Source organism: Neodiprion virginianus, chromosome 1 (assembly GCF_021901495.1).
Source record: "Neodiprion virginianus isolate iyNeoVirg1 chromosome 1, iyNeoVirg1.1, whole genome shotgun sequence".
In the NCBI taxonomy this organism is placed as follows: domain Eukaryota; kingdom Metazoa; phylum Arthropoda; class Insecta; order Hymenoptera; family Diprionidae; genus Neodiprion; species Neodiprion virginianus.
The window spans coordinates 850,853-863,193 of NC_060877.1; the positions used below are offsets into that span (position 1 = coordinate 850,853).

The following is a 12,341-nucleotide window of genomic DNA, read 5'->3' on the forward strand; positions in this document are numbered from 1 at the left end:
ACTCGGGTGAATGCGACGACCTGCCAAATTAGTGTTTTATTTCAAAAGCCCTCGGTGTATAAGCCGATGATTTTAATTTTCTACCTGAAAAAATCACCGCCATTACCGTCTTTCCTTAACACGCAATCTTTGGGGCGGCTTTCCCGCAAGCTCTGAAAAAATCCATAATAATTACAAATAACGTTTCTGATATTTTCTATTGCGGTACGACGCTGGCCAATTTTCACGCCAAATGAATGATCTTTCCTCGGTATCTTTTTTTGGCTTTCGATCAGTTGGCCGATTTCTTTACTTTCGATATTAAAATTCTACTCTCCTCTGATACACGCACGGGATTTTTTACGCGTCACGTTAACAATCTCCCGCGTGCCGTAGCATCGAAATGTAGGCATGTCGATTTCATGATCGCCCATAACGCAGCCACTGGTGTAGCTTTAACGATCCTTGGCCATCTCACAGAGCAGCTGTGGGTCTAGACGTGAAGCGGCGAGGAATCTCTGAACCCGGATTTCGCGTCGCGGAACCTACAATCTAGCACTTTACAGGGCTCCTCGTTCGCCTTTACGATGCTCAACTGCAGCTGACAAATTTTCGCGGATATTCTCGGTTATGTATCGCTGTAACATCGCCAAGAGTGTCAATAATATTTTTCGGCGCCTCGAAACAGATTGCGTGGTTCCTAAGAATGACGAAAAATAATCCATTTTCGATCAAATCCATTATTTTTTCCCGATTAATCGAGTGTAATCCATTATTTTTTCTCACAATCCGTTTTTGTTTTTTACACCCATGAACAGCGCAATGATTACAGTATCAATTATTATCATTGTCTTACTTACTAAACACCTACTTGATACAATAAGTGAAAGATAAATGAATATTTTCATCTGAAATTGAAAAATATTTTGAATGAAACTACAAATTATGAAAAAACTTTTCCGCTATTACGTCCATGTAATGTAATGTACGAAATTTTAATTTCATATGCACAGTTTCAAAAAAGTAAAAAAGTTGATTCAATTTCTCTCTGTATAAGGTATCCGTTAATCGAGGCGACATATCCAGCTGTCGCCGTCAGATATAAATTTTCAGCCGTTAGCTATAGCGAGTGACAGCTTATAAGCTCGGCCAAAAGGCAAACAGTGAATGAAACAATAGGAACTTGATAAACTCGCGCGCTGTTTCATCGCCGTTTTTTTTTTGCCTTTTTCATCACCGAAAGGTAAACACTGCTCGATACAAACGAATCCCGTAAAATGAATTCCCGTTTCACCGTTGCGGTGCTTGCTTTTCGATTTTGCCAACCCGCATGCGACACGAACGGACGTAATACGAGGTGCGAGGCGTTACCCAGATGGAATCGTGTAATTATCTTCTCATCCTCGTCGCTGTTATCTGCTCGCCTTGCTCCTGTCACCAGAACGGCCGTACAGCTTTCACAAAACCGCATAGTTTTACTAATTTTTATCCTCTGGCTGCTTCCGCTCCGGACGAGCAGAAATTTTGGCTTCTTTTTTCCAACATTGAGGAAAAAAGCAAAAACCATCAATTCGTCAATATTTTCATCCCCGCCAACAAGTGTAACTGGATAGTTGAATAAGTGACTGATCGAACATGTCGATAAAAAAAAAATTTCTTTTTCAGTTTTTATTGAGACAGATAAATTTCATTCTATATATCGAATAATATCCAAAACCTTTACTTATTACTTGTAAAGTTTGGTTTCGTCTTTTTTACGTTGATAAATGAGTCTTGAAGTTTTTCATTGATAGCTGATATGGGTGCCTATTCGGATGAAAAAGGGAAACGTTTTCACCAAGATGTGATGGACTTTTTCGTTATTAACGTTATCATAGGTAGTATAATGAGAGCACGATGGGAGATTGCGTTTGGGCTTTGATACGAGAAAGTACGAAACATGTCATCATGCATCGTACACAGTGTTCATCGTGATACGTACACGGTATTAAAGTTCGAAATCCAAATTTCGAAAGTTTTTTTTTTTTTCTCCTACAGTATTCGACGCCGATAGTCAGTGAGCAGAATTCCTCAGTCCCGCGATAAGCGCGCAGTAGAGAGGACGTATGAAAATTGCGCTCCGCGAATTTCGAGCACGCGCTTCAGTTCTTATACCTGGTGAATTTCGACTTTCAGTTCGACTTTCAATCGACATTGATGATATATTTTCTATATTATTTTACAGCTAGTTCATTTTTAAATTTTGTTCATCAATTCTTTTACATTAGTAGTTTATTATTAATCATTAATTATCATTTATTATTAAAAGTGATTTCGATGCAAAACTGAAGTTTATTTAGTTGTTATTTGCAATAAATGTTTGAGAAACCAGGTAATTTTTCTTCAAATCCGAAATATCGTTCTATTTTCTACAAAAGTAAACTTTATCTACTAAAACTATTTTTTCTTTTATTAATCACGCCGAAGAAATGAAAATTTGACATCTGGAATTCAGGCTTAAGATTCGCGTCGACCGGTGTCATTGGTTAAAAATCATTGTCCAATATCTCGGTTACTTCGTCGTCTCAATTTTTCCAACGCGTTGAATCTCCAGCGCGAGCTCGAAGAAAAAAGCAGTCCCATCGTACCGGTTGATTATTATAGTTGACTGGGCGTTCGCAGGGAGGCCGGGAAGTAGTTAATATGGGTGGCTAGGTGGGCGAATACGTGGCATGCGTGTTTACGCTTTTGCAGCGCCAAATTGACGTGGTGGAGGTGGATGATTGATAGTAATTACGAGAGGATTATTGTGATTTATATACTATACAGAACGGTATAAAATTGCCCTGAAATTATGTCGCCGTGCAGGCAATTTTGTGTATCTCGTTTCCAGGTATATGGATATACGTATACCTGCTCAGTTTAGATTTGTCGTGCTCGACATGCACACACGATCGCAAAACACGCCTGCATTTAGCGATACCCAGACAGACTCGTTCTCTACTCTCGTGTTTTTACCCTTTATTTTATTTTTATTCTCGTATTATTATTATTGTTCTTTTCTTTTTTTTTTTTTTTTTCTATTCAACCTTTTTGCTCCCTGTTCCAATCAACGGTATAGACGTACACACACACACACACACACACGCGCGCGCGCGGTTTGCAAATTAGTTTTCTCGTCGATCGATGCAGGGAGAATAACGAGGTGTTTGCGTAATATTATGGTGGTTGCAAGGTGCCTGATGCGGTTCAGGTGATATAAAGAAGATACCGGGAGCAAAAACGACGCGTGTGTAAACCGGAGCATAAGAAACAGCGAAGACTTGTTGCTTTCCAGCGTGTTCGCATTCATTGCCTTGCAAAACTGCAGCGATCTCGCATTTCTGACGCAGTTTTCAAACCGCAATGATCCCCACGTTACATGGTATACATACATGTGTAATACGATTATGCGGTCTCTACCTTATCAAAACCGTCCTATGCACGCGTATCGCATGTACCTACACAAAAAAAGTTGTCCCATCAGGCTGAAGTTATAGTAACGTTAACGTAACGAAGCCTCAGGCTGAAAAATCAACATTATTGGACAATTTAAAACTTACTTTCGAGAAATTGGCTTTTCAAAATTAAATTACATTTTCTTTATAACGGTTTATAACGCTGATTTTTCTTAAACACGCATCGTTGCAGTTGTAAAAAAAAGTGCTGTAAAGTTTTCCATAATTATTTTGACGCTATACCTACGGCGGTAAACCACCACCTCCATGAACGTCTCGAGAAAGCATCGTGGGGGGTGTACGTAGGCCGTATACGTAAAGCACCTGCTGAGGAATTATATTTTCTGCCAGCTAGGCAAGAAAGATCGGACAGACAGCCGGGAAACCTTAAAGTCAAAGTAGGTGTTGGCTTCAAGAAAATTTATACGAGCTTCCAGATACTCGGCCACGGTCGCTCTGCCTATCCCTGCAGGCGTATAAACCCAGCTGATCGCGTCTTTCACGTGCGGCTTCGCCCCCACGCCCCGAAACTGATCCCGTGTGGTTCTTACAACGTCGAAACGGAGGAGCGAACGGAATTTGACGATGCGTTATTTTTCTTGCCGATAACACTGTGCAAAAGAAATTTTTTTTTGTGTCAGCTGCATGGTAAATTTCACATTTTTGAATGTGCTGAATACAAAAATGACTTCCATTTTCCCCATCGCGTACAGTATTCTTACAAAATACAAGATGTTTGCATAAAAAAAAAGTATAACAGTAGTGAAAAAAAAGAAACCATTTTATTACAATTAACTCGACAGCGTTTCGTATAAAATTGAATAAACAGTTTCTTTATGAAATGTATTTAACATTCCGTTTTCATTCTTTTCGCCTATGAATCCTTCTCTTCTCTTTGATACACTTCTCCGGACACGCTTTCCCTTTCCATTTTCTCTTTCCCTGTTTGTATTTATTCTCGAGTCTCACTCTAACACGTATTAAACGGAAGTAAGAAATCAATTTTGCATAAGATTTTTAGAATCAAGAATAGGATACCAGATTTCCAATTAAACGGGAGTTTCACTCTAACTGAAACTACGAACACGAGTTGAAGAAAAAACCTGACGTGATGGAACTTTTAGAGTATTTCTCCCGACTTCGGTACGTAAAAGTCTATAAAAAAACCGTATAAAAAACCCGTGCATTTTTTCGGCTGCAGACCTGTGTAATCGGTACGTTGGGAATTTGTAAAAAAATTCCCTTCTTGCCTGAGGTATGCGTATAATTGGAGCATGAATTACGAACTAGGGAAAATTTTCACCCTAAGAAAGTGAAATCCCTTCTTCGACGCTGGCAATTGCGGGTAGCAAACGTCAATCCTCGAATGGCGTTGCGCAGCACTTTATGTGCGAGGGATGTCCCTGGTACGTTACGTCTGTCGGCGGATTTGCCGGTGCGGACACGAAACAGCACTTTAGTTTTCTCGGACGATATTCGGCCAGGAACGTCGTTACATATACCCGTAAATAAGTGCGCGTGCACGCAATATACGCATCGCGTGTGTGTGCATGGGTCACGGATACGTATGTGGGAATTGTGTGAAGGTGCGTCTGTGCACGGATCTTGGAGCTGCAAAAGAGCCAAACACTGTTGAGAATCCAAAGGTGGGTCTGTACATACTTCCGAATTTATCTCAAGGTGTTATACCCAGTCAGGATTTACCAAACAACAATGTTTTTCTAATTTTCGTAATGTACATATATTCCAGTATATACACAGAAAATTTCACGTCGATCCGCAAATATTCTCAAGTTACGCGCACATTTGCAAGGACGGCCCGAAACGTTTGAAAGTGATTTTGAAACTTTTTTCAAAACTATGTTTTCAAAGTCCATGAGCAAGATTTCTAGGAAACGGCTGAACCGATCATCGGCTAAATCGTTACTTTTACAAATAAAAAATATCAGGATGAAGTTCAATGTTACCGCAATATGTACATAAATTTTTATATTAATCAATTGAAATCTCTTCGTGAAAAATCCTTGAAAAATCGCTCTTCTCCGCCTACTGACTGGGTGTAACCCCTTAACGAACTACACGAGCGAATAAAAAATTGGGTTCGATACATTCCCGGACAAAATCCACCCTCTCTGCGGGATCGTAACCGGTGGCTATGTTTGATTTGATCTGCGCAGGGGAGGCGAGTGAAAATTCTCGAACAATGGGAAAAGGGAAATCAAACGTAAAGACCGTGCATGACGGTGTAGCCAACGCGCAGAAACTTCTGTGTTCCGGCCCACCTGCTGAAGGAGAGATATTTTTCCTATTTTCATGTCGTCGTTAACGGGGAAGGAAAGTTTCCCGACGGTAGGACGGGGGTCGAGGACGGATGCTGGGACCGCGAAACGGCTTTGACGTCGGGAGAGTCCGAGAGACGCGATCCTAATGGTTGTGAATTTCCACGCTCGTTGAAACCTCTCCTTCTCTCTCCTCTCTCCTCTCAAGAGCATCATTTCCATCGTCCTCTCCAAGGGTGTCCGGCAGCATACTGAATGCACTGGTTTCGCACATATTCATACGGTCGCGTTCTTCGCGAACGCTTATTTGCGAGGAGCAAAAGAGATAGATAGATAAAAAGAGAGGAAAAATTGGTGAAGTAATTTAAAAATTTCATACTGAGAAGCTGCGAATGCGTTAATTTTTACCCCCGCAGAGTTGTCGGCGATTCGCACTTTGTTCCTCGTATTATTTTCTACAAGTTAGGAGTTTGAAATACCGCGAAATATGATTTGCTATAAAAAATTTCGCGTCAGTTTGTTTATAAAATGGAAAATATTTATCGGCGAGAAAAAATCTTCGATCAAGGACTGAAAAATATGTTCATAAAGCTCGTGTAAAAATTTGAGACTGATCGGTTCAGCCGTTTCCGAGAATTCTTGCTCGCCGACATTGAGAACATAGTTTTGAGAAAAAAGCGTTCTAAGTTTCAAAAGCACTTTCAAAGGCTCTGGGGCGTCTTTCCAAATGTGCGCGTAATTTGGAGAATATTTGTCGGATCGACATGAAATTTTTTGTGTATATACCTGAATATATGTACATTCAGCTCATGCAGATATACTGTATTATGTGGAACGATAATTATTGAAGTAATAATAATCATCGTTGGGTAGCTTCCGTTTCGAGCTTGTTATCTCGGCGAGGAAGCGTGTTTTTGCAACGGCTTCCGGGTAATATAGAGCAAATTCACAGCTGATCGCGATACCGCGGGGCTTTTCTTTGCTGGCATTGCCTTTCCTGATCCTTCTTCTTCTTCTTCTTCTTCTTCGTCTTCTTCTTTTTCTTCTTTCTCTTGTTACTGTCGGCGAGCGCCTAGCTAACGAGAAGAATAATCGATCGTCGATCTGGAGGTGGTTTTTTTTTTTTTTTTTTTTCAATTAACTCCGGAAGCGCGTGTGCCGGATGCGATAAGGTCTTCTCATCGCGCGCCGACGTTTCGGCCAGAGAAAAGGGGATGAAAGAGAGTAAAGAGACAGGATAGTGTGAAGAAAAGCACGCGCGTTGAAGGGTGCAACCGAGGCCACGGACGAACCGGGGGAAAATAAAGAGGGTTGAAGTGCCCTGGGCACCCGCAGAGTTATTGATGATCACCATGTTGCTACATCGTTTATATAACTCTTGCACGCCTGACGTCGTCTCTGCCATGGCGGATCAGTTCTCAACACCTTCGGGTCCGAATTAATATTCACCCATCATCCCCGCGTGCCGCAAGTCCGATGTTCCACCTGGAATCCCGATTAACCTCAAGCGAAACGTTTGCTTTTCTTTTCAACTGTTTCATCAGTCATCAAGTGCATATTAGGGTGTTTCAGTAATAAATAATTTACGATTTTTCACGGTGACACCCGCTGAAAAGTTTTTTTTTACATGTGAAGAAAAATTATGTCAAAAGATGAGCCTTGTATGTTATGTGGAAGAACGCGCTCCTTTGATTTTTCACTTTCTTTTCACATTTGTCTGAATTTATGACGAAACACGTTGTTGCATTTCGATTATTATTTTTCCTGAAATTTATATTTAACCCAAGAATACTGCATATCAAATAATTGTCAAGTATATCAAATAGGGGCGGACTAATCTCAAAGATCGATTGCCGCTGTTATTTTCTATTTTATAGAATTATTCTCACATTGCGAGAAAAATGCAAATTTTGAATAAAAAAAAACTCAATTTCTGAAACACATCCAGAACATCTCAAAATCGTCCGAAAAGATTTTCTTTACTTAAATAAAGACATTTCGAGTTAATATTTTCATTTTAAAGCGAACCGGTCAACCTAAACAAACTTTTTAGGCCGTGCCACGATGGAATATGGCAATTTATTTTCTTCTGAAACACCATAATAGACATCGATGGCGGAAATTTCGGGATTTGTAGATCCGAGCGTGAGAATGAATACCCTGCGATTCCCCTGTGCACTTTAATACTACGATTAATCAAGACGCATGTGAAGCTCGACTGGGGAATTTTGATACGCTACAAAGGATGAAAGCCTCAACTGTGCGCATCTGCGTTACGTGATGGTTTAGTGGAAGAGGTTGCATCCTGCTTCGCGATCGCGGACAGCCTTCCACTGTGTTCGGATGCGTGGATGGTATAATCCCGGTATATATTATGAATAGGTGGAAAGATTTACAAAAAAGATTTATTACGACACTAACGAGTCGTAATATTCGCGACAGGCAAACCCGGTTCAAGTGATATTTATTACCCGGCTAGATCCTTAATGAGTACGCCTCTTCGTTCGTATTTACGCCGCGCATGCAGGTCATCCGCCTCGAATTACGCGTAAACTTTTGTTTTGTTATTTTATTCTATTTGCAATGTGAGTAGTTATACAAGGCCGGCTTTGGATACCGATTCCTAATACTGGCACACTTACCGACACCTCACCCGGACTCAAGCCCTTCTCCGAGATTTTTACCTTCGAATCGGTACAGCAGGGGTTGAACGCGATGACGTCGTCGCGGAAAAGGGTTTGAGTCTCGGTAAGATGTCGGTAAGTGTCTCGGTAGTATCAATCTGTATCCAGAACCGGCGTTGTATTACTATATTGATGTGTACTGAGGTTTCAGATATTTTTTCAGGAAAAGATGAAATTCGTTGCCGTAAATTAATTCCATGTCACGTTTCGATCTGATTTGTCGAGTTGACGTTGCATCGAATTTTAATCGATTGATTTTGTCTTTCAGATCGTGCAGATGGCACATGCGTTGAGACGCATCTCGTACGCTACTTGTGAGCCTCGACACGCCCAGTTCAGTTTCCTGGCCCGAGAACCCGGGGCGCACTTCAGTCTTCAATATTGCCATTCTTTCATCAGCGAAACTCCTGAACAGGTGAATATTTCAATGTTAGATATTGCGCATTTTAAGTCTTGTCTCGACGATTCTGTGACGAGCATGATTTTTACGCCTCCTCGCAATTTCTTTTCGCGTTAATCGCCGCTTGAAATGAAGGCGCACATTCTGGCGAGAACAAATGTCTCTAAATAGCACTGCGGACGTCGGATTGAACGCGGTGATGATAAAGCAGTTTTAACCTACCGTCTTGCCTTGTAAACGGTGATTTTACGGAACCGGAAATTAGCCGTGAAACACGACGTCCGCGTAGTAAAATTTCTGGCTAAATGCCCGACGCGCCATGGTGCCTCATGCAGGCGAGAGCGAAGCCAAGCTGCTCGGTGATCTGCTGTAGATACGAGAGTCAACATGACTGCAGCAGTTGAAATTAGCAGCCCTCTGTAAATCGAGCGGCTTTTCACCGTGCAGTTTGATTATATCGTTCATAAATAAATACGCAGTGACTGATGAGCTGCGAAGCGGGTCGAAGTGCAGATCAAAGAAGGGACAGGAGCAAGGAGCGGAGTTGAATTCAGGTGAATCGATGTAGGCTGTGGCAGTGATGTGGATTGGTTCGTCCGGAAAGACGTCGTCAGGCTCGAGAGAACCCGGTTCAAAGTCGGGGCAAATAGACTCCTGGGGCGAGAGGCGACGCGAGGCGACGCGAGGCGTCGTCATTATTCGATTCAGTTGGAAACGAGATCCTGCAACCACCTCGTGGTGTACAGGATTGCTACGGTATTTCGAACGAGCTCCGCGACTCGATGTCATTCCGCGGATTCCGCTACCTTCGGCATCCTCCTCTCGGTCCTCAGCTGTCGCCACGCCGCCGGTGCATCTCAAGCCCGGAGGCAACGCCAGACAATATCGACTTGTACGAAGCCTCGGTATTGGCGGAGGCACCTATCTCTCCGTGTTCATCGCATCGCTTCTAGCTAGCTGGATATAGGCTCCAGCTATAGACAGCCAGATGCGTGTCGAACTGGTCTATTCATTGACTCTGCAGTGCCGCGTCTGCGAGATAGGCTTTGTCGAAAGTGTTTCACTCGTTTCTAGAATGAAAGGAGACCCCAGACTCCTTATGGAAACTGGCTTCCGGTCGAATTGGTTAGATTTTCATCATGTTATAGTACATATACTGCCGATGAAAAGCTCTCGTGGAAACAAGTCCTAAAAATCTTTACTTTCCGAGATACCGGCTTCGGAAAGAGGGTGTATGTATTTTTTTACATCTACGGATCACACGACTTTCACGAATTATAAAGCTTCAAGGGGGACTTGATATCAAATATATCACTCAAGAACTGCGCAGCCGACTAGCAGAGACTCCGCAGACGCATGAAAAACAGGACAAGTCGATTATTGCAAGAATCGGAGGGTCTCAGTCTTCACCCGAAATCTGACGTTGCAGCTCCTTCCGGTAAACCAGTGAGTTCATGGATCGAATCAATCACAGCTTCCTGCCTATCTTTGAGAATCAACCGTGCAGTTTTTCGACTGATTTGTTTGATTTCAATTCCCCTTGAAGCTTTATAATTCATGAATGTCACGAATTCCATAGATATCAAACGATCTGGACACCTTTCTTCCGAAGCTTGTATCTCGGAAACTGCTGATTATTGTGGACTTGCGTGCATGAGAACTTTTGATCGCAAAGATACGTACCATAACATACCGAACTCCCAGCCAATTCGACCGGAAGTTAATTTCCATACGGATTCCACGGGGTCCTTTGACCCCATTTTTCATCCCTGAGAATCTGATTCCTTGGGTTTGTCATCAATCTTCTTCTTTCCTCGTGACTTGAAGTAATAATTAATTAGCGGCGAAGTTTTCTACGCATAATGGTGAACATCTGCAACGTAAGCCCGGCTTAGAAAACGGTCGCGAAACGTGTGCATGGTTGGCGATGGGCTAAAATAGCCCGACGCTGTACTGAACCAGCCACGGGTCACTGGACGGCCGTTGTATCTGTGGCTGTGTATTCGTGTACGTCGGGATGCGTAAAGGTGAAGGTAGACGTATCGGGAAGAGGCTTTACGCCGGGTTCCGCCGAAGGCGGGACGCATATCCTGCCGGGTACTTTGAGTACTTTGGGTAATTGAGCGTTTAATAGGTGGTGGCGGTCGTCCCTCGGGCCCGAGTTCCCTCGAACTATTGTACCAAGCGGTCGGCGTAGGCGTTGTACTAGATTACGGAAACCCGAAGGGGTGTGCCAAGATCCGCCGAATCGTTGGGAGGAAAATTTATTCGATAAAAGGTGAAAGAGGTCAGGTCAAGGGGATGAATTATCCTGGCTCGCGGTAATCACTGCGTGAGGATGTCGGGTGTTTTGGAATAAGGTAGGGAAAAAAGGGGGGCTGCATCGATACGCGTCTTCTTCTCCTTCATCTGGAAAATTCGAGGGCATGCTATCGAGCCGGGTTCACTTTGCCCATCGAACTATATACCTGTATTCTCTGTATCAATTATTCAGGTGGGCGTGTTTTTGAATAATTCATAGTTATTCGCGGCTTACAAGTTTACGTTGAAACGCGAAACGCTAACGGACCGCCTCTTGGCTCAAGACGTTGCCATCTACTTCTCGTGGAGGATCAGGGCCAAAAAAGAGGGTAGCGAATGCGAGAGTATGCGCTGGTCACGTCTCCGATATTTCTACTTCGGTTTCGAGTCCCTCGGAAATCTGCATCTGATCCGATTTAGACCGAGTATAGAGACTGAAGCCGCAAGATTTACCAGATACTTGTTCAAGATTATCGTACTCGAAAAAGGACTTCGTGCTCTCTTCCCGAGCTTCCTACTTTCGTGATTCATACGGTTGACGTGTGAACGAGGGGGGAAGAGGAGGAAGAGGAGGAGGAGAGGGAGGAGGTGATGGAGGTAGAAACGACAACTGGGATGTCTATTAAGTCTTGATCGAAACTCCGAAGTCTAAGCGAAAGAAGACACCCTTCCGGCCCCGGGCGTCTAGAGACCGGTGGATTTTCTCTCGAGTCTTTCCCCGGTCTCCGTACCCCGCCGCATCCGCTGATCTAAAAGCATGCTCCTGTTTTCTGAAAACTAGCTCCCTCTGCTCCCAGTACCTACCTTAAGAAGGCCCGGAGCTCTGCGCCGAGGAACCAGACGAGCTGAGAAGAACAGACTTTGCACTCTGAACTTTGGACTTTACGTTTTGCCAATCCGCCCCCGCACTCCCAGGCGTTCGCCTCTGTCCGACGGTGTACGTTATCGGTAAATCCTTTAACCTCGTGCAAGGCAGCTGACGTTCGTTCTCTAATCGTTGCCTAAGAGCATTTTCTTAAACCCGGAGGAAAATTCAAGTGAAAATAACCCGACGGGCTTAAAATATAGACTCATGCAGCGAATGCAGCTCGCAATATCAGCGACTCGTTTGAAGAATTTCCATCGTAAGGAATCCTGCAGCCTCTAAGAAAGTCACGAAGATCTCGAAAATCTGGTAAAAATAGCACCATGGCACCCCATCCCTACCTACATTCCATTTGCT

The 12,341-nt window shown here is 43.2% G+C and overlaps 1 protein-coding gene across 8 annotated transcripts in view; it reads left to right on the forward strand.

The window, feature by feature from the left end:
* Positions 1-12,341, forward strand: part of LOC124301395 (tensin-3-like) — a 135,372-nt gene that overhangs the window by 103,172 nt on the left and 19,859 nt on the right. For all 8 annotated transcript variants that reach the window (XM_046756395.1, XM_046756386.1, XM_046756376.1 and 5 more), the window contains one exon: positions 8,687-8,833. In XM_046756395.1, coding sequence (XP_046612351.1) covers positions 8,687-8,833 — 147 coding nt within the window. The remainder of the gene's footprint in view (positions 1-8,686; positions 8,834-12,341) is intronic.